The 22,966-nt window shown below is 43.3% G+C and overlaps 1 protein-coding gene across 2 annotated transcripts in view; it reads left to right on the plus strand.

Annotated features, from left to right (window-relative positions):
* The window catches only part of NOXRED1 (NADP dependent oxidoreductase domain containing 1), a 60,069-nt gene that overhangs the window by 34,387 nt on the left and 2,716 nt on the right, over positions 1–22,966 (plus strand). For both annotated transcript variants that reach the window (XM_069208410.1, XM_069208411.1), the window contains exons 5-6: positions 259–413; positions 3,307–3,523. In XM_069208410.1, the coding sequence (XP_069064511.1) occupies positions 259–413; positions 3,307–3,523 (372 nt within the window). The remainder of the gene's footprint in view (positions 1–258; positions 414–3,306; positions 3,524–22,966) is intronic.

Raw genomic sequence — 22,966 nt, forward strand, 5'->3', positions numbered from 1 at the left:
TGAGTGCACTGATTTTTTTAAATGCCAATAAACATATGTTTCAAAAAATAAATAAATACTATGGATCCTCAGCAACCGGGCCAAGTACCTCTTCTGCACTTGACTCTCAGTGGTGAGACCATCTAATCTGCTATAAATTAACTTCTTTGCTCTCAGAGAGACCATGCATGCTGACTGTTCCCAGTTATTTGTGCAGTTTTGTCTCACAAGAGATTACCCAGCCTCACAATGCTGACAACTTTAGTTATTCTCTTTCAGGCTAAAACAGCTCCTCTCTCACAACTCGATCGTGCGCCCCAAGTATCAATTTCAGTCGGAGTTCCATGGCTTCCAGTGGGGGACACAAGGCACCATTATTGCTGCCCTTCAGGACAAAGCTGCTGTCCAGGCCACATGTCCATGGAGCCCAAAGGGTAATGTAACTATCTGAATATGTTCTGCTGAAAAGGTGCTTTTATGAGATTCATGAAGTCATATTTTACTTGAAAACTAATCACCTTGTTTTGTAATGGTTGATAGGGGCAGAATCATCTATATCTCACTTACATTCTTCTTCACATTACTTTCAATGAAAACAGTGAGGCAGATCTACTTAATGATTGCTCGTGCTTATGAAGAGTATTTGTTCATTTGCACAGACTAAGCTAGGCAGTGGGCTATAAATTAGTGAGCACCTGGTGGTGTAGAGCAGTATGGGAACACAGTGTATATTTCTTTACGTAAAGGCTACTAGTCACTGGTGTGAATGCTGAACACAGAGAGGAGTTTGGGCAGTCATAACCATCATTGGTGCGGTGCACATGCTAACTTTCCAAGCGGAATTCCTCAGACAAACCAGCAACCTTTGCACAAATTCGGCAGTCTGTTAAATCTATTATATTTCTGCTTGGCATAAGGCCTTCTTGATCCTTATTCACAAGGGTATAATGCTAAGTTTATCCTAGTAACTAGCACTGAATCAAAAACCTACTGTGAAGGTGAAACTTCTTGTCGCAGGTCGATATTGCAAATTATAGTGAAATAAATATATTTATAAACAGCATTTTATTTTTTGGGATATTCAACTGAAGCTTCAGTCAGGATTTTGGAAAAATTAAATAGTGTTGTCATACCAGGTTGTTCAGTGTATGCAGTGGGCAATCGGATAATGATTATGGATGCCTCACTGCATTGTTTGAGTGTTAAAATGGGTTTGCTCCCATTGCAAGCGAAGTGGTTGGAGAACACACTCCTACTAATGTGTTTAAGTTGGGACATCTACAGTTGGCCCTAATGTCACTTTTTGCCTTATTCAAATGGAAGATTTTGCCTCATCTAACAATCTTCATTACCGCTATGTACTCACAAGTAAACAATGGAACAAGGTCCAAAACTTTTCAAAGAGGCATAAGACCTTTGGTGTTTGGCTTTGAAATATTACAAGTAGTTGTCAGCAGGTGGCCTTCTACGAATAGACACGAAAAGTTACATTAGAGGAATATCTCTGTTTAGCTGAAGCTTGATACAGATGTGCTCCAAAAAGTATTTTGCTAGTGGTGAGCTCTCAGGTTGGATCGTTTTGCCCCTCATAATGTGCTAAATGCCCAGAACTTCACATCCAAGTGCCATGACAGAAAAGGACCCAGGACACCACTCTTCTGATTACTTGGACGAGAAGGTCAACACTTTGAGCTTTTCCCCCAATTATGTGAATACACTAGATCATTTGGATGTTAAGGCCATCTGAAGCAACCAGCACGTGTGTTGTAATAGGTCCTTCTACTTATGGTGGCAATAAGTCCACTCCAACCTCTCAACAAGCCTGGCCTCCCATCTAAAATATTCAGAGTCTCTGATCATAATGGTTTGGCATCTGGAGTTCTCAGGTATAACAGTAGGAACTGATTTGATATTTGTTTCAAAACTTAGAATTCAGCTTTGGTGGTGTGTTTCTGGAATATATTAAAAAAAAAGTAAATTCACTGTCCTGGAATGGCAGCCAGCTGGCATTAACGTTTTCGCGAAAGTGCTCCAGACATGTGGCTGGCTGGATTAACCTTGCTAAAACCATCCCTCCTGTTACAGTGGTGATTGCATAATATGGTATAGGAAACTCCCTGGGCCATAAAAGCTAATTTGGGTTATATAGGTAGATATATTTAGTCTCAGGTCAGCGCCAACGGTAGCTCTGAATATCTTGCGCATGCAAAGTTGTCAGTTGCCTTCAAATTGAGGAAGCCTGGTCCTACATCATTAACCAAATGGCAATGGCGCTCATGTGAGATTCTTGCTCTGGAATGTCTTTCCTTTAACTTACCTTTAGTTTACACAGGGGAAATTCCAAGAGTGACTCCACCTAGAAACTATTAATCAATTACTTATCCAAGCGAAGCAGACACTCTCATGCCCTATTGAACTAGTGGCGTTAGCACTATTTTCGTGTGATGTGCCGGATGGGAGGATGGGAATAAGGATGGGAATAAGTAAAGGGGTGAATCCCAAATTGGTGAACAGTGTAAAATTGGACCAGGTATGTTTTTGGGCTTGGTTGGTTATTTGCTAATTTGAGGTAGGCCCTATTTGATTCTTTCTGTTATTAATATGTATATGGTCATGGTGGACCATTATGTGGTTTAAATATGAACTATTGTGGCTTACCTCTATGGTAAAACTTTATTAGAACTATATTTTGTCTGACAATGTTGATGGAAATAGGGTGTATAAAACATACTGTGAATGAATTGTGGCGTACTTTTATAGCAACTTTAAAACTATTTAACTGCATCGAACTCCCAGAAATGGCCACAAAACACTCACTCTAAGGGTGAAAAATGTATTTGTATTTTAAGGGCCTTCATATATATTGTGCGGGTGTAGATTACTAAATGTTGATCCTCATATTTATAATCTCTAGCAGACGGCTATTTTGTTGATGCCTTGTGGGCACTATTAAACTTTTCACCATGTGACTCCCTCTGTGATGTGGCTCAGCTGTGGACCTCCTAATGCACTGAAAAGTGAGAGACGTGCCATGAGGCAAGGCGGTGACAAAGTGCCAAGTCATGCAGTGTCAGTGCAAATGTAGCACTATCAAGTAGTTGAACTCAGATATTGAGAAATCTGCAGTTCACCCCTAAAGGTAGGGTAAATTAAAATACGTGTTTTAAAACCTTCACGTGAGAGGCAGTCACTTTAAAAAGTGTACAATTTTTGAGGATGGCCTTTGCTCTGAAATTGAAGATGATAAGAGTGTGTTGTTAACAGCACTAGCTACCTTGTTGCTCTGATGCCATTGTGAAAATCCTTTTGTCTCTATCTGCTGCATAGGTGGGATCACCATGAATGCCACATGGTTCGGGACTGTGGCGTATGCTGCCCTGAACTGCTGCAAAGCTTGGAGCCTAGCTCACCGAGAGGCTCTTCAGTTACTCAATGATGTGATCCTTCGGCCTCTGGCCCAGAACCAGGAACAGACTCCCTATCCTCTGTTTGTGCGTGAGAACTTCATCAACAAGACCTTTGCTTCCACTATGGCTGAAGATGAGTAAGTTAATGTTGCAGTTGGAAGAGCATGGGGTAGGGACCCAGGGGCTGGATCACTGCACTGTACTGCATCTGTGGTGTCATATGTTTTCCTTCATGGAATTCTCTCAGCTTTTCATGAACAGTTGTGATGTCATAATTTGGTGGGCAGAAGTCCACACGGGGTGATGATGGAGATGTCCAGAAGCAGCCAGTGTACAATGTCCCTGCTTTTCTAGTAATTCGCGTTCTGAAATGAGAGGAGATAAGCACAGGTTGCTGAATATTCTAAGGCTTTTGGGCTCTTTATTCACAAATTGCGGCAGATGCTGAAGCTTTCCCTTGTCACATGACTGGCACAGGAGATGGACATCTTGAAGATGAAAACCGTTGCACTTGTACTAAACATCAAAGGAACACGGGCATTTACTACTGCTACCTTCTGGTAAGTAAGAAAGGCTTACAACAGGAATGTTACTCGATTCTGGACTTGGAGGCAAATAACAAATGCAACAGAACAGAAACGTTGAGCATGCTGGTGCTTAATCACATTTATCTCACGAAGCGACAGTTGGTTCATGCATTTTTGGATTGGCATCAAACACGTTTAATTAATGGGAACGCAGAATGTTCCCATTCGGCCTAATCTCAGCCCATCGGGCATTCAGCAAATGAATGGCAGCTTACCTTTGCCACAAATTAATTTTCATCTACCCTCCCTTGACGATCGGCCACTCAAGCAAAACTCAAAGCACAGACTATGACAATGCTTGATTGCGTCGTTTAGGCCGAATACAAAACCTAGAGCTCCATATCAATGCAGACAAGCATTTCTCTCCACTGCAAACAATACAATGCATGGGACTTCTGCACAAAAATGAAAAAGTGCTTCTTCCAGAGGAGAGACTATATTCTATTGAGGACAAATGTCCTGCTTCCTATAGACTCACCAACTCATAGTCAGGCAGGTCTTTTTCCATCTGGGTTTAATCGTACTGTGTATCTTATTGGTGCCTAATGCCAGACTTAAGATTAGACCACAAAAAATGTTTAGGGGACCAATGGAGCCAAAATAACGGAGATTAAGATGCTCCACTTTAACCTATGTAGTTCAATCTATACTGACATGGTGCAACAGAAAAAAATATATATTCCCAGGAGTCTTGTTCCACCAACCAAAAGTGGATCAGGTCACAGACACAGTTAGAGAATGGAGAGGAGCACATATTAATGCCTTAACAACTTAATGGAAGCGGACTCCCAAAAATCAGTTATCTCAAGTCAACATGTTAAAGCTGTTCTGCATACACGAGGGTGGAACCAGGGTGATTAGGTGTATCTTTATTTGAAGCCAGAGACCTAAGCTTCACTATCTTCTTCTAGGACTAACAGCAAGTGACCATTTCAGAGCCTTTCAGCCACTGTTTCTGAATCTCATAACAAGAACAATACGTAATTTAACAATCGTACTCATTAAAGACTAATGGAGTGTGTGTTCTCTCTCTCTCTCTCTCTCTCTCTCTCTCTCTCTCTCTCTCTCTCTCTCTCTCTCTCTCTCACCATTGCAGCCATGCTCCGAGAAACCCCTTCTGCATCACCACCACCAGACCGCTCTTCAGCAAATGAGGGTACAGCAAAAGTCACCACAAAGCATGTCCAAAATGGACCTATCCTTCACATCACCATCCAAATTCCAGTGCCATGTATTTTCCAGTCACATGCACACAGGCATATTTCACCCCTTAACAGGGCCAGCCTCAACAATGTTTGTTGGTGCTCCCCAATGACCACCTCCGCCACGGTTTCCCTCACTGCCACCCTTTAGCAGTGTCCCTCAAGTCTCCATAACCTCTCTCTCTCTCTCGGATGCTTTTAATTAGTTTTATATCACCACTCATAACAGGGTAGGATGTCGGAGCACTTCACATTGCACACACATTACACAGAGACAATCGATCAAATGTGTGTAAATCAGAGTATACGAAATGTTATATAAGACAAAGGACTACAAGGTATAGGAGTCACATGTCATCCATATTGGTAGGATGTATAGTTTAAAAGTGCTTGTTATGGAGAAGTACAAACTCAGAGTTTGAAATGTAACACCATAGTTGGGGTTTCTCTTGAATAATAAGAATAGATTTCTACCCAAATGAACCCTTTTTGCATCATTAGGATAATGAAAGACGGAGCAAAAATCACAACATTCTAATCTATACCTTGCAGTATGCATGCAGTTCTTTGATGACAGTTAATAGCTTACTGTTCTATATTAAGATTTTACCTTATAAACTACAAGTAACAAAATGACCTCTCTGACAAAAGTAGTAACCCACTGACCTATCTGCATTATATGCACTGTGTCATCTGCATGGTACACGTTCTTTGTAGCAGGCAGATTAACCCTCTGCGCAACCTTAAAAGTTCCAAAAGAGAAAACTCCGATGTTTCTCCAGGCAGACCATTAATCACCAGAGATATTTTAACATATGTATTCTTGCCTGAAGATTGCTGGAGACAGGGAACGCCACAGCAGTTGCTTTTAAAACCATAATACAACCTCAAACACGGCGCCCTCACCTAAAGCCAGCACCTGATGCGGTGGCACCGGTCGAACTGTCCGAGAGCCGGCCATGCCCCTTAATATCGAGCAACTCTCCTCCTCTGATTCTGTCTTCCTTGGCCATTAGTTACCAAATTATTATTCCTCACTTTCATGATAAGTTAAGGTTTGCTAAAACAGATAGTTTACCTCTCAACCACCCACCACCAACCACTTATGATTTGACCAACATTGGATATAGCTTACGTTGTACCCATTATTTCACATCATAAACATGTTTGCTCTTGGCTTGAACTTCATTCACTTTCCTACACAGTGTCGCCAAATTTAGACAACCCCTCTCCTTGTTTCTTCCACAACAACCAAGGACATATCGCACAAATCACTTTTCCTTCCTCTGAGAAGTTTTAAAAGGACTAAGTTTATGAGGAGCAGCAGTACAGAGAGACCCCATTCAGCCCTGCACTCTCTTTCCAAGGTCCACCACCAAACACACCCTACAAAACACCCTAAGAAAGCTTCATGTATTGAAATCTCCCGAACTCCATTGCCCATCAACTATTTTTCTACGTCCCTAACCTTAGATGAGGTTCTGTCCTCGGTTTCGAGAAAAATAATCGACTACAACAAAAGCATATTCATGCGAATGATGCAATGACAGTGAACACCAGTTCCTGTCAGTATCTTTGTGGCCGTTTTACTGCTTCCCTAGGTGCTGCATAAGCCCGCACACCTTGTTGTTCATGTTGCATATTCTGTGCTTCCTCTCCAGTCTGTTAACTGCAGTGTCTGCCACAGACCATCAAAAATATTCCCCAATCACCTTCCTCATTGGTGACCTGCCTGGATGGCCTAGATAGAGGAAAGTGAAAAAAGTGATGGTTAAAATGCTTGAATTCATCTCAACCATTTTTAATTACTCAGACTGCATCTCAGTACTCCATTCTTTTGCCCACCTTGCCACCTACGACAGGAACCAGCCACGTGCAAATCTGCATTGGTCCTGCTCCAATCAGAGTACCGGAACGCAAGCAATTGAGACTGGTTTTGGACTAGCTAGGCCTGCCAATAACGTTTCTTCCCTGGGGGAACACGTTTCACAAATGGTCAACCATTTCTCACATACAGTCTTGCTGTTCCTTCCTTGAAAAACCATTCAACCCTTGTCCAGTCAACCATCGAAGCCACTACATCCACCTCACTCTTTGTCCCATCTGCCTGATGGAGAGAAGTGCTCATTGTTTGGGGACAACCAGAACTTTCCTGAAAGATATTTAGCAGTCACCACGTATTCCTAAAGATTGGAGCGCAGTCATGCTACACCAGCTACTGAACGTTTCAGTCTAATTGGAACCAAAATAAGGATTTAAAGGCTTCTGATCGGTACGCATGTTCCAGTCATTGTCCCATAGAGAGAGAGCCTAAGGGCTGCACCACGCCCACCACTCTGTACTACAGCACCATCCTTTAGCATGCAGGCAGTCGCCGCTTCTTCCAGAATCACATTAGGTGCGCCTTCTTGTTCAAACAACCCAAAAATTTGGTCTCTTATAAGTAAACGTTGTAAATGCTGCACATCTGCAAATTGTTGAACGAACCTGCCTTAGTATTCACACGTGCCACAGAAGGACAGCAGCTGTTATTTGCATTTATGAGAATTGCTGTTTGGCCTAATCCGACCCTCAGGAATCCTATGCCCCAAGTAATCCGCAATACTCTAATTTCCATGTTTCCGATTGAAGAATCAAGCAGCGTTCTGCAGACATAATACACTGTATTCTCAAAGGCTTGTTTCTCAAACCCTGATATTTTTCCCACAATTTTTTAAAAGACTAAGATGTCATCTTCTAAACATTAGACGTATGTATGAATCTATATCCATAAAAATATGGAACATGGCAAGTTCGAACACCGAGGATGTGGGGGCTAATCCGAACCGCATCCTCATCAATGTTCAGACCTAGCTTTGTAACAAAGGGGACGAGATAACTTTTTTCTATAGTTCGAATAACACATTTAAATTATATGTACATTGATATAATTTTAAATGGTGATACAAATGTTTCTGATCTGTCGTCGGGGCCATCCTCCCCTACAGTGCACACAGTTTGAAATATAGAGAGTGACAATGAACTATATCATACAATGCACATAGGAGTGTAATACTGAGGCATTGAACATGCCCAGGTTGAGATCTCCTTCAGTAGGGAGCCATGGACAACCTGCTCAGTCATTTATCCACTACTATCAGCAACGTGATCAGTCTGTCCTTGAAATGTCCACTCCGGTGTGTGGGTCTGGAGATAGGAGTGTAGAGGTTGCCAAATATCCCAGGGTCTGGACGTGTGTGTCAGTAATTCTGCATAGAATGTCAGTCAGTTGTTCTTTAAAGTATATCAAATCTGCAAGCCAGGCCTTGAACGTAGGAGGTCGCTCCCTTCCCCATCTACAGACCACCTTTCTTTTGGCCAGCAAGAATGCCAGGTCACGAGTCTCCTATATGGTGTGGCACATCTTTTATGTGGCCCAGCTGTGCTGCCACAGCGGTGAGCTGCACTCCCTATACTGCACAGGAGAGACTGCTGCCTATATTTCCATTCAATAGGATTGTACTGTACCGCAAGTCCATGCCAAGTGAAAGAAATCAGCACCCCGTGATCTGCACCTGTCACATTGGTCGTCCTTCCTCAGACCAAATCTGCACAAACTCGCCAGCGTGTAATAGGCCCGCTGTAGGAATTTATAACGATTGATCCTAAGCCGGCTACTGGACGAGATCTGGCCCGTCTGTGCACAACAGTAACACCATTGGCTATTGCTACTACTCACTGGTAAGCGGACCACACAGAGAAGGCAGAGTTTTTCTCCTTTGCTGAATGGTAAAGGGATGTGATTAAATGTTTGGCGCTGGTGTTCTGTAGCAGGCCATGCAGTGTGACAAAGATGGGAGGTTCTGCTGAGAATCTCGGTATGGCAGCCCTGCAGCTGCTTTCAAGTCGGTGATATGTAAATATATGAAGGTGGGACCCAAGAGCATCTCCCATATACTTAGCCAGCGCGAGGGGGGAATGAGATAATTAACCCTGGATCCAGCTTAATTTTATGGTGCACTGAATAGAGATCCAGACAGCGGTGTAGCTTCAGTGGGGTGTTTGGGGTGCTACACACCCCCTTATAAGTGTATTAAGTAATAAATAGTTGGTACATGTGTTTTCAATCAGGTATGGTGTGGTGTCTGTTGGATTTCCCAGGAATCTTTTCACACCTAGACAAAAACGCACACATTCTCTCTCCCTCTCTCTGTAAAGACCTACATTTTTTTTATTATTCCACAAAGTAATGTGCTTTCTCTCACTTAGTTTCTCTACCAATCCGCATAACTCTTCCTTTTTGCTGCCCCTTAAACTCCTCAGTGCGCCCTGCTTGTTGTATAATATATTTTAACATTACTGTATGTGTGAGCGTGATTGTTGGGAACTCAGAAGCTCACACCCCTCCAATCTTACTGACCAAGCTGCTCCTCCTGGATCCAGACTAAAAAATAGCGATGGACCTCCCAAAATATTCACCTTTACCCAATGTTATTGTCCGGTAAGAATCAAGCAAAATGTTCACATTAAGACCCCGGAGATCAACGCACACCTTTCAGACTTTAATGACTCTTATGTGTCAAAACCACAGATGACATTAACTCCTATGGCGCCAAGTCCTCAATAACCCCATCTTTTGACATTTCTAATATCATCCTTTTGAAATGCACATGTACAGGAATGTGTATTCTGTGCATCCTATTATTCATTGGCAAAACAAATCTTAAGCATGCAACCCTTTTATTTTCGTAATTGTCTGTCTAATATTTTGAGACACACTTTTATGTGACATTCCTTAAATTCTCTATAATTCAAAGGTAACACATGCTCATCAGAACAAGTGTCTAGATTAATGCAGAACGCCCATTAGTCTCTCTGTCCTAAAAGAGGAACACTTTAGTTGGCTACACACACTCTGGCCACTGCTTCTTTTCCTTTAAATTTTAATAGAAGTTGTTCAGGTGATACATCTGGTTGCTTCACTACACCAAAACCATTATATCCTATGGAACTTGTAACATGGCGGACGGGATATCCGTCACATTTGGGACGGAGTAATCCCCTTCGCCAAGGTCCTAACCACGCCTTGATCATGGTATATGTGAACCTAATTCTGCGATTGGCATACCCAAACACCTTTTGTGTCCACCACCTGCATTCTTTCCCTGCAGACCCCCACTTTCCCTCTGCAGCCATATATATATATATATCTTACTTTCTCGTTCCTAACAAGTATCTTTTTCAACTGAAGGTATTCTAAGTCCTACAGCATACTCCAAGTATCCTTCCTTTAAATAGAGTTGGGTGGATTTTTTTTTATTCCCCTGGCACCGTAATGGTACCTAGGGCTGAGAGAAAGCAGTCCCTCTATTTTAAAAAAACACTGCAGTTTTAACTTGAATCTTCAGTGATTTTTAAAAACAGAGGGATTGCTCCCTCTTCCAGCCCTGTTTAGGTACCACTTCAGTACATATACCCCTCGGTACCCTTACATTCGTATGTAAGGGCACTGAGGAGTGTGCATTGCTAATTGCGCTTCCCATCCTGCCCCTTGGCAGAATCAAGGGCAATTCCACAGAATGTTAATGTAATTCTGTAGAATGAAACTCTGCCAATTCCACCCGCCCTTCCTTTTAAACAAATTGCATCCCCCCACGCCTCCATTTCAAAAGTAACCCTTTTTCCTAAGGTCAAGTATTTACATACTCTGCTGCCTACTCAATGGCATTCAAAGTGCAAATATTCTTTGTCATTATTGGATCATCCATTATCCACAAGACTTTTTGAACCTTTCCATTGCCAATGAAGATTTTGTTTAAATACATTCCTAAAATAATCAGTATCACATTGAATGTATACTTCCCTGCATAACGTCTGTAACATTAAAGATCCTACCACTCTTAATTTTCAGGCTACTGATCAGCATCTATGGCTAACATATACATGATTAATTCATCTTTCCACTTTTTACATGAAATCAGTGAATTATCTTTTCTTTGCAAAAAAATGTAAGTGGCGGCTCAGTTCAGTTCCATCGATGGTGTCCACTCAGCTAATGGCGGGTTACTAAAAGCATAAGGACCCGGTGTTCCTCTGTTAAAATAAGCTAGGAAGAAGGGAAATGATCTGGCTTCCTCTTTGAAAAGGATGAAGAGCTGCCGCCCACCCAAGGGTAGCATGTTTCATCACAGAACCTGCTCCTCACTTGTGTTAGTATCTTATAAGACGAGGAGGGTCACTTTATTAGGGAGTTACTTGTGATGGAATGTAATGATTTGGGTTATGGAGACTCATGGAACACTAGCTCATTGTTTTATAAAGGTGCGGAGGGGACTGTGCAAAGCACTAAAATTACCTTGTGGCAGTCCCACGACTTTTTTCTGGTTTTAAATTGGTAAACCTAAAGACAAACAGGAATAATGCAACCCAGATTTCAGGTCAAGAAGTTACATCCCCTATCGTAGGCCTGAATAGGTCTAGGGATTTTTGTCAGAGCCGACTATTGGTGAATGTGTGCCTGTGGGACCCACCAGTGCGTAATTTAGGTGACCTGGCCTCCTTTTGCAAAGTATTTAAAGTTAATAAAATCAAAGACGCTGGACTCCAGTGGCCTTGGCCACCCTGCTGCACTTACTTTATTTTTTTTTTATTTTTTTTTTTTTTATTTATTCATTTATGCTTAAAACATACAAACAAACAAGGGAACCCCTTCAGCTCACATATCATTAAAATAAACGTAACTACAGCCTAATTCAGCCACAAAGTATCGCCGGGCACTCACAGTACCATGTGTCTCGAGTAGTCCACTGAGTTCTAGCAAACAGTGTTCAGCAGCAATGTCCATTTGTAGACAGCATGTAGCCGTACCAGCCTCAGCAAGCTGCCGAGCCCAAGGGACGAACACAGAAGAAACAAACAACAGAGAAAAGCAAGGAGGCCGGGGAGGAAGCAGACAGTACCATCGGCAGTCATCCCAATCAACAGCAATGCACAGGATCGAGGACTCAGACAATTCCACATTTATGCCCAGTCAGCAGAAGAGCTCCTTATGTATGCACAGATGTAAGATAGGATCGGAGAGGTGCCCAAATGTCACGTGGCCTGTAGCCCTCCGGTGCCAATTCCCAATAAATTGTCAGTTGTTCCTGACAAAACACGGCATCCCGCAGCCAATCGGAGACTCGAGGGGGTCGACCCCGGCCCCAGCAAATTGCCACCCTGCGCTTAGCCAATAGCAGCAGCATGCCTACTAATCTTCTCACCGTCAACGGCGCCCCGTCCACCTTACCCAGCAACGCCAGCACAGGAGAAGGAGTCAGCTCCAGTCCAGTCATCCCTTCAATCGCATGAAAAACCTCCCGCCAGAAGTCATGTACCTCCGCACAGTGCCACGCCAAATGGAGAAAGCCGGCGTCCGGAGCGTGACATCTTACACAAGTGTCATCCGCTCGCAGCCCCATAGCGCAGAAGCCTCGAGGAGTGTAATACAAGCGGTGCAGAAACTTAAAGTGAATGAGGCGCAGCCTATAGTTGGGCGATAGATCTCTCATATGCGCACTGCACGCCCTCCAGACGTCATCTGAAATGTCCTCCCCCACATCAGCTGCCCACTTCGCCCCAGCAGCCACCACCAGCCCTCCCCCCTGCTCCTGTATACAACCATACAATTTAGTGATAAGCTTCTTCGGCGACTGCACACTCCACAGCACCTCCAAAGCGCGGCATGTCAGCGGAATCTCAGGGAGACTAGGATACCGTGCTCGTAGCATAGCGCATACCCGCAACACAAACAAGCGGTGTAGCGCATTAGCAGGCTCATCCCCAGCACCTCCCCCGGGATATCAACCTCCCAGCCACGAACCAGTCTTCCAAAGATAGCAAGTCCGAATCACGGAGATAATTCCGAAGCTGTGAATCGCAAAACATCGCCTCATCAGCCACAGCCGCCACAGACCTTGACGGCGCAAAAAGCACACGCACACCATATCGCTTCAGCAGGACCGTCCAGGCCCTAACGGTGCACGCCACTGTATCCACACCCCGGGGGTGAGCCCTCGATAGGCTCCCCAGCACTCGCTCAAGACCATCCGGCCACACCGCATCACTCTCCGGGGGAAGATGCGGCAAATAACGAACCAGACGAATCCAGTAATATGCAAAGTAATTCTGCGCACAGTAATAATAGAGCTCCAGATCAGGGGCCGCAAGTCTGCCCGACTCAAACGGTAGCACCAATTCTCCCATGTGATGCGAGGCTGACCCCCAGCCCAGACCAGTCGTATCATAGCAGAACGGAGCCGCTGCAAAAAAACAACTGTGAGAACCAGAGGGAGATTAATGAACAGGTACAGAAATTTAGGCAGTACCAACATCTTTGCCACAGCAATCTGTTCGGTCAAAGACAAGGGCAATTCCACAATTCTGTCCTCTAACCAAGACATAGCTTTACCATAGTTGGCCAGCCAGAGCGCCTCAACATCACAACTCAGCCAAATTCCCAAATACCGAACCGGGTCGTCCGCCCACACAATAGCATATCGGGACCGACAAACCGCCGTTCCCGGCGAAAGAGGCAGCACCATGGACTTAGACCAATTTATCATTATTCCAGAAATTCCCCCAAATCGGACAATCTCATCCAGCAACACGTCTAAATTGTGAACGGGTTCCCGCACGTTTTACACAACGTCGTCCGCATACATAGATATCACGATTGACCTCTGACGAAACGGCAACCCTCTAGCCTGCTGCACTTACTTTAGTTATTTCTTTTCAGACTTGAAAAAACAAAGGATGAAATATATGAATTCGGATAGCGAAGGTCAAAAGAGTGTAGTAAAACTGTCAGCAGTTCATTGCTTTTGCGGAGTCTCATCTCATATCACGATTCTCACTGTGTCTTCAAAATAACCTAATCAGTCATGTCATATTCTGTATAATGCCAAGATATTCATTATATGTATGTTCCCTTTTTTAACGATAAAGTAATCTTCCTAGCAGGGCTACAACCAGCTGTGTCACAGTCAGTAACAGTGAAAACTGTTTCTTAGACACCAGAACAAGTATTTCACCTACATTTGCAGTGCGAGATTCCCTAACACACTGAACAAAAGAACATGGCTCTCATTAGCACAGCAGGTGCAGTGGTACGAGTACCAAGGGCTGTGTATGGGCCACTACACCCTAATTGTGCCTGTCCTTTACTACTAGACAATGGTCCATTTTCTTATTTCCCCTACTTTTCCAAAATATTTTCGGTGTGAACCTCTTAAATCCCTCTAGATGAAGGTAGGCTCATTCACAGTACAGCATAGAGGGGTGCAAGTGGTCAGTGCCTATGGGAGAAATGGAAGCACAAATTGTAAAAGTAGACATTGGCATCTCAAGAAAATGTTTGATCCACCTGCACTTATTTGTTTACAAATTAAGTACCAGGGCCAAGGTCTGTATCTGCATTGCTTCACTGGACTACTTATGCATTGAGAATGTCCCTAAGGTCAGTACTCTGATGTCTGGAGATGTGTATTTAAAAAAACAAAAGTCAAAGCAATACTAGACCAGATGATCTGGATTCTGGTGACAAGTAGAGGTGATACTGTCTGCTAATTGTGGTATGAGTCAATAATGCAGAGAAACCTCTGACTAGGTCAGTGTGTAACTCAATACCAGCTTTTGTACTACTCCTGAGAGGCACGAGCACCAACCGCTCCCTCACATCTCAATAGCAACTGACTCTTTCACGCCTTCCCCTCCCACTGTTCTGTAATCCCATAGCAATCGTAGCAAAACACAAATGGATACACAATTCAGTGTCTCAACCCATCCACCCCACCACCTTTTAAAGGCAGTCCACCTAGCTCTGAATTCCCTATCCCCATTCCCAGAAGAAGCTTTGAAATAGATTCTTCTTCAGATGAATACAGGCACAACGTGTTACCTTACCCAACAGTGGGCCACCACTTTTAGAGGAGCTTCTTGCAAGGGGCATTCAGCTTTTGGAGGTCCATTTTATGGACCTTCCAAACTTGACAGTTGAAGAACTCAACTAACATCTGCTAGAGAACCATGAATAGATACTCAAAGAGGAGGTCATTGCAAATCCTTCAATGTGAGGGGTTCTCCAGACATAGACTTTTTTGCCAGAGATACAATTACTTAAGGACAAGTCTTCACCTTTGGATTAACCAAGCCTCTGCCCATGCGGTCAGTCTCTCTGCTTCCAAAGGTAATCTTCAGAATCAAATGGTGCAAAGCTTGCCCTTATGATACAGATTGTGCCAGACTAGCCCTGTCAGGATTAGTACTCCTATTTTCTGCAATTAGCAATTCTTCCCAACAGGAGGCTTCCAAGCAGACTGAAACTGTTCTCCAGAATGTCAAGCATTATTGCTGTCTTTAGCCTTCCATTAATTAACATGACTGCTTTGTTCCTGGGGAACTGCAGTAGAGATTCCTGGACCTTCCAGATGGCTGCATGAACACCCTGGAGGAAGCCAGCTGTTTTTCAACTAGATCCTGCCTAATATTTCAAGTGGATCCGATCTTATCTAGGTGTCTGAGAAGCAGGTGGATCAGAGACTGTGCTAGGTTGATATGGTACTACATAATCTTCTTTACCTACCTAAATCTGGTTTGCAGTTGCCCTGTATTAAGGCTGTCATCAATACTTATTGAACATGTTTTTTTCACCCATCTTTCTTTTCAATCCCAGGTTTCAAGATTTCCTAGAACGCAATGAAAGACTTCCTTTCCCTGCTTTCCTCTTTCTCCATAGGAACTGTATATAGTACTGTCCAAGTTAATAGATCCACCTTTTGAGCCTATGCACAAAACAGACAGCAAGCATCTGTTTTGAAAGTTCACAATTTTAGAGGCTACAGCCTAAGCTAAAAGGGTGAGTGGGCTTCAGGTTCCCTGTACGAGAAATTTAACAAAGTTTCTCTTCAGAGTTATTCATTTTTTCTAAGCAAGTCACCTCTGATGTACATTTCCAATTTCCATATCCCAAATTAACTATCTTCGAGTGAGAGAAATTTGCATACATTGGATGTCAAGAGGGTTTTATATTATTACACACAAAGCCAAGCAGTTGTTTTCAGCTATGGAGATGATTTCAGCTATGCATATTGGAATTCTATCCTCAAAGCAGACCATAGCCAGATGTATTGTCTGTTGCCATAACATGTTACCAGAATGCTAATAGACCACTTCCAAGTAAGGCTAGATTTTTTTCAGTCACTGGTAAACCAGCCATGGCTACTCTGATGAGAAAATGCCCTATTTCAGCTAATTTGAGAGAGGCCACTCGCATATTCTGAATTCTGACTTCATAACGGGTGTTTTAGTGAAGCAGGCTTCCCTGCGGACTGCCTTTGCTTAGGCGCTCACTCTGTGTTCCTTTTCCTTTCTCTAGACTTGAGTTAAACTTGCTATTGTAGTCTAATATTTATGAATACCAATGAGAAACCTATGATGGACAAGGAAAGTTTTCTAACTTGTAATCCTATTTCTCTTTTATGTCTACTTTCTCTCAAATAATAAACATCTCCCTCCCCCCCCTAAGTACCAAGATCATGGACAGTGTAGAGCAGTGGCTGCTCCATATCAGTGGCTTCTGGGCCCAGCCTTGCCTCCTGTGAGGCCCCACATTTTGTCCCTTGCCTCTCCCAACACTGTGCACCATTTAATTTAGCAGTATTTATGAAATCATGGCTTTTGTGTCTTCATACACTCGGTCAGTGCACTGGTGAGCCGTGTTGGCCTCATCTCCAGGCTCCTGATGATGTGAGGAAGAGGATTGCTCTATCTACAGAACAGCACTCTGTAGATGCATGTCTGGATTGTGTATTTGATGGGAGTATGTCAACTATGATCCCCTCACACAGGCACAATCCATTTTGTTTACCAGACCTACTGTGCATACCTCAGGCAGACCAGTATATTGGCTAAAATGTGGCTCTCATGGCTCACATCAGTGCATCCCTGTGGCCAACGAGGAACCACACAGAATAGCAGGGACAGGATCTCCAGCACTTCTCATAGGGCTGTGCTTGTAGTCCTATCAAGAAGCTGGGAGAGGGATTGAGGTGGGTGTTCCCCTTTTTAAACCGAGCCGTGCTGCTTTGTGTGGCTCCTTGCTGGAATCATGGCTTACTGGTTCCAGTGTTCAGCTGCAGATTACTGCTCTGCTGTTGCCATAGAGCCTCCAAATTTCTAGCAAAGGAAATTAGGTAAATAAAAAGTGGTTTCTCAGGACATGTGCATGTGTATTTATGATTGAATGAATTAGTGTTAGTGCATTAGAAGGAGTGAGTGATTGAAAATTGTGTGAGAGAGTGAAAGTGAGGTAGATGTCTAGCTATCAATGGTGCAGCAAGTGCAGTTGCACCAGGGCCCAGAGTCAAGGAGTGTGAAAGGGTGAGAGTATGTGTACATGTATTTGTCCGTGACCGTGAGAATGAGTGAGTATGTTTTGTGTGAGTAACGGTGAGTATGAGTGAGAAGGATGAACTGAGAGTATGAGTTAGAGTGAGGGAGGAAAGAGAGAATGAATGTGAGAGAGTTGGTATGAGTAAAAGTGTGAGTGAGTAAGTGTGTGTTTATTTGTGTGTTTTATGCTTGTAAGTCTGTTGCTGGCAATGGCATGATCAATGTAATTCTGGGCTTATGGCTTCACTCAAGGTAGCATGCTACTGCTGACATATTGGAAATAATTCTTGGCATAAGGAAGAACACCATGGCAAAATGTAGGCCCTGGAATACTAGAAGTAATTCTTGGCATAGCGGGCCCTATGGAAAAATGCTGGCACTTGCATTTGCTGGAAATTCTCAGCAGGGGGCACCCATGGAAAAATGCAAGCTCTGAACAATGCAGGTAATTCATAAATTGGAAGTAATACTTAAGGGGACACCTATGGCAGAATGCTAGTGCTGGTATACTGGAAGGAATTATTTGACCCTGGGATGGCAGACATAGCTTATTAAGACTGAGGCAGGTTGGGGGAAGCAAACCATGGTATTATGCTGGCTCTGTAGTACTGGTGATAATTTTTGACATATGGACCACCCATGGTATATGGACTGTGCCAATGGCAAAATTCTGATACTAAAATATTATATGCAATTTTAGCCATAAGGGGGTAGCCATAGCAAAGTGGGGCATTGGAACAATGAAAGCAATTCTTAGCATACAGGGAACTCAAAGCAAATTTAAAAAAGAATGAGGTGAACACCTGGTGGGTATTACACACCACCACTTTTCAAAGATCATTACCCACCACTGGTTTAGGGATATTCGTAGATCCTTCCTTAATCTATTGTTCTATAGAACGTATGAGACAGTGACGTAAAACACAAAGTGATGGGGCCCCCTGCAGTATATGATGAGAGGCCCATTAGTCTACAATATCTCAAGGATATTCATTGGTGTTGGGGGTAAAAGGGCCCCCCAAGAAGTGATTGCCCCCCTACTGCGCTGCAAGCGCTATAGGCGCCTGTGTTACACCCTTGATACAGTGCAAAGGGACCAGTGTCTCCTCTCAGTCCCTTTGCTGACAGTTTGTTATGGCCATGGAGTGTCACACAATCAGCAACATTATTTCAGCTCGATGGGGAAAAAAAGGTTTCACCAGCTGTTGCTTTACAAGCCACCGCAGATAGTGGGGGGGCCCCCCTTGGATGCCGAAGCATGGCCCACTCCCACCTCCCCCACCACCCCATGGACACTGCAGGGCCCTATGTTACACCCTTGATATCAGGTGTCGGGAATTCTTAAAGAAGCAGAGTCTATTTTTACTTTCATTATAGCCTATGCAAGAAGCACCAAGCTTTATTTTAATTTTGTCAACTGTTTTGTTTTTTGGTATTTTCACTTTAGTGTATCTTAGCTACTGATATGGGTTAATTATCCATTAAAAAGAAAGAAAATGTTGTTATATGAAGGCTTGTTTTCCGTTCTAAAATAATTCCAAAATGGATATATTAAAAACAATTATGATCTGAGATCTCCCACTTTTGCAGAGATAACCAGTTGTTTATTAATTCAGAGAGAATACTCTTGATGGAGAACAGTTTTACAAGTAAGTACAATAATAACAGTTTTATCTTCGATTTGTCGAATTGGCAATTTCTCCATGCTTGAATCTTCCCTGTCGTCGTAGTGGGAGTCACATGATAATTTTAACAAGCAGTATATAGGATCGCATTTTAGAATCATGTTTAAAAAAGCGACATTGTTAAATCAATTCACATAATTTAAAGACGAACCAAACTTCAGCCAACCAGGAAGCAGCTCCTGGAGCACTCTTCCCGTCAAGGGTCGCCATACCTCAGATTTATAACTGCTCGTCATGTGAAGGGAGTATTCCTCAGCTTTGCTCAATTTATCTTCATCAAAACTGTTGTCAAATTTTGAACATTAGCAGGCTACACCTTTATGGTACCATATGTTATGTGTTAATTCTGACAAGGAGGTATGTCAGATGCCTCTAAAAAAGACTTTAAGACTTTGTGCTTTTTGTGAAAAACTTGGCTGTACTCTGAAGACCCTCATAAGTAAGGAGTGCCTCTACTGCCTTCACACTACTCATAAAGCCAAAGACTGTCAATTACTGCTGTACATTGTATTTTTTTTAAAAACCTCAAAAATAGAGGAGGCAGGCCACTGATTTGGTCCCAAAAAATTAAGGCAAAGGAAAATCCAGTCTCCGGAGATGTAGGTGAGGGAACATCTCCTTTCAAAAAGACTAACAAGGGAGAAAACCCTGTGGAAACAGAATCTTCTAGGAGCCTTCCAAAAAGATCCACAAGGGCTAAGAAAAGCAGCAATTGGGCAGGAGTCCTGCCTTAGAGGTAGGAGAACTCATGAATAAAAATGACTCATCCTCTCAACAAGGCCTGAGAAAACCAAGGTAAGAGCCTTCTACAGTTTCATGAAACCTTCCTCCTAGTTCTCACACAAAGAAGGCATTGGTGGAGCCCTTGTTGGCATGAGATGAGTCGTCATAGAAACAGTTGACGAAACATCTGTAACCGACAACAATGGCAGCTTTTTCATCACGAACATCGATGATGACAACATCGTTGGTGAAGGTCAATGACTATGCTGTCTACAAGACCAGCACTGTTGACAATGACATCGTCAAGGGCGCCCACTTCAACAGCTTCATTGTCGGAGTATGTAACCTTTTTCAAACCCAAAATATCATTATTGATGTGCCAGCTGGCAAAGCAATTAAACATTTTTCAAATTACAGAGAAGGGAATACCAGTTCCCCTTCTGCTGGAAAGATATTTCGCACCAAAGTCTCTCCTCTCTCACCTATGCACTTACTGGATGTTGATGAGGGGGAGGATGAAGGTCCTTTTGGCCCTCTTTTCAGTCCCACACAACACATTTAAAGTGTCAGGAGGATGATGAGTATATAGGGGGAGACTTTTCTTTCCAGATCTTTTGAGGCTTTGCAAGGTAGTATTCTTGTTATCCATATGATGATCAAGACCAGTATCAAGAGACAATGGTGAGGACCCCCGCAGCTTTAGTCACGGACTGTCGTCAAATGCTGTCAGATTATTACAAAATATTTCCAGATCTGGGTGGTTCTTCTGCACTTCCACAACTGATTCCTGCTCCTCAACATACTACATATTCTCGTACTGCTCATCTATTCAAGACTTCAAGGTCTTGCGGGCCCCATGCTCCCCCAAGCTTATGTGTGTCCTAAAGCTAGGCATTTTGAAGTTTACCTTCACTGGTCTTCAGTGGAAAAGGTGGGAATTAGGACATGTATCTTCGAGTGGCGGCCACCGCATATGTCAAAGAGGAGGGCAAGGGGTGGGGATGAGGTCGACGGGGGTAAAATTTAATACAAAAAACATTTACTTTGTGACGCCCGTCTCCCGTCGCTGTCTCCTGCTGCCTCTCTCCTCTTTTGGTGCCCCAGCTTTCGCTGGGACACCAGTGCAGGCTCCACAGCAATCTTGGCGCTGCGTAAATGCTAAACATAGCATGTAAGCAGCGTCGGGATTGGTCTGAGTGGCAGTCAATGCCGCTCAGACACAAGCCTGTGGTCTGTGCTGTTTCTCCAGCGGGTTGTGTGTTGCCCTGCCAGAAACGTCCAGCCAAACACACTTGCTCGCCTAGTCACTCTCCCACCTCCACGTGGCCAAGTGCTGCCCCTCTCTGCTGGCTGAGCCAGCAGATGAAAAATAAAACAATCGCAAGCTATTTTTTATCTTTCATCTGCTGGTTCATCCAGGGGGGCGACGCCCCTCCACCACTGCAGAGGAGCTGCCCCTGGTATCTTCAACTGTGTTTCCTGGTTTTCACCTTAGCTGTCATTGTGGGTTTGTGAGCTGTGCTGCTAAAAGTTCCAAAATGAAGCATTTTTGCAACCTGCTAACTGTTCCAGCCTTAAACACGTTCACAATTAGTGCTTTCCTTTTACTTTTTCCATTTACGCTAGTTTTCCTTTATGTTGCCACTTGCACTCCTAAACGGTTGCCAAGCATTCAGTTTTCTTAGTAGAGTAATTTGCAGTTTGCTTATGTGTGAGGTTTTAATGCCTTCTATGCAGGGGCATTGGCATTACGTGGTAATGAAAGACCAAATTATGCAATGTAGTTGACCAAATTATGTGGCAAGAAATGGCAAATGATACATCCCCTTGTGTGCACATTCTATGGTAGTGGTATTACTCAATTTTGTAATGTTCATATACGTCAATATGGTAATTAGGACTAGTTTGACGCCTGAATGCAGTAAACTACAAATGAAAGGGTACCGGTGAAGTTGTTTGCAAAAGGTCTGGAACTTTGTGACACCACGTTTGGTATATTTTTATTACATTTTTATTAATTTAAGATAGAAACAATTGTTTGTTAAAATCAGCAAATTATCAGTAGATGTTTGATTATTGGACAAGTGCAAAAACTACAAAAGTATGCATAAAATACATCAGCCAAGAGAATCACACAATTCCAATGGTCTACCAGAAGAAAAGAAGAATGAAGATAAGGCAGCTATACCAGATGGCATCAAAGCAGTTGAAATCATTAACATGTCCATGGATGTTGCCTCTACCAGCTTTCACCAGCGTGCTGGAGCAGCTATCTTGAAGAGGCAAGGGTGGTTCAAGGTGACATCTTTTAGACCTGAGGTTCAGGCTAAAAAATTGGACATGCCCTGTGATGAAGAGACCATATTTGGCGAACATGTAAGTCACTCTTTCCAATCCATAAAAACGGCGACAGCAACAGCAAGTTCTTTTGGGGTTTTACAGCAGCGATTGTGATCCTAGAGGGAGGGGCCAGTTCACGTACAGAGGAAGCTTCCAATCCTACAGATACAAGCCCTACATCCAACCCTAACCAAGTTACAGCCACTAGTACTCCCAACAGCAGTACAGACCGCCGCTGACTGCAGCCTACCCAAGATAACTGTCGAGGGGTCAGTGACATCTTTCAGGCACAAAAAACTTTGTTCCCCCGCAACAGGTGGGCAGAAGGCTCTCTAATTACTACAACAGCTGGAAATCTATTACTATATATCAATGGGTGCTGGATCTAATTCAACATTGCCACATCTTAGAATTTGTCCAGAAACCCCGTCAAAATCCACCTTGTAGGAAGTCACATCAATATCATTGTATGTTAAAGTTGGAGATTCTCTCGCTCCTCCAGTCGCAACTTATTTGAGATAGAATGGGCATCAGAATTTCCTATACCTGGAGAGCTAGCTTGTAAAATGTACTTCATATGACACTGCAAAGAAATACACAAGGCCCTGTCTTCAAGTGTCGAATGTAGGTCTTGC

The sequence above is a fragment of the Pleurodeles waltl genome, chromosome 9, assembly GCF_031143425.1.
Source record: "Pleurodeles waltl isolate 20211129_DDA chromosome 9, aPleWal1.hap1.20221129, whole genome shotgun sequence".
NCBI lineage: Eukaryota > Metazoa > Chordata > Amphibia > Caudata > Salamandridae > Pleurodeles > Pleurodeles waltl.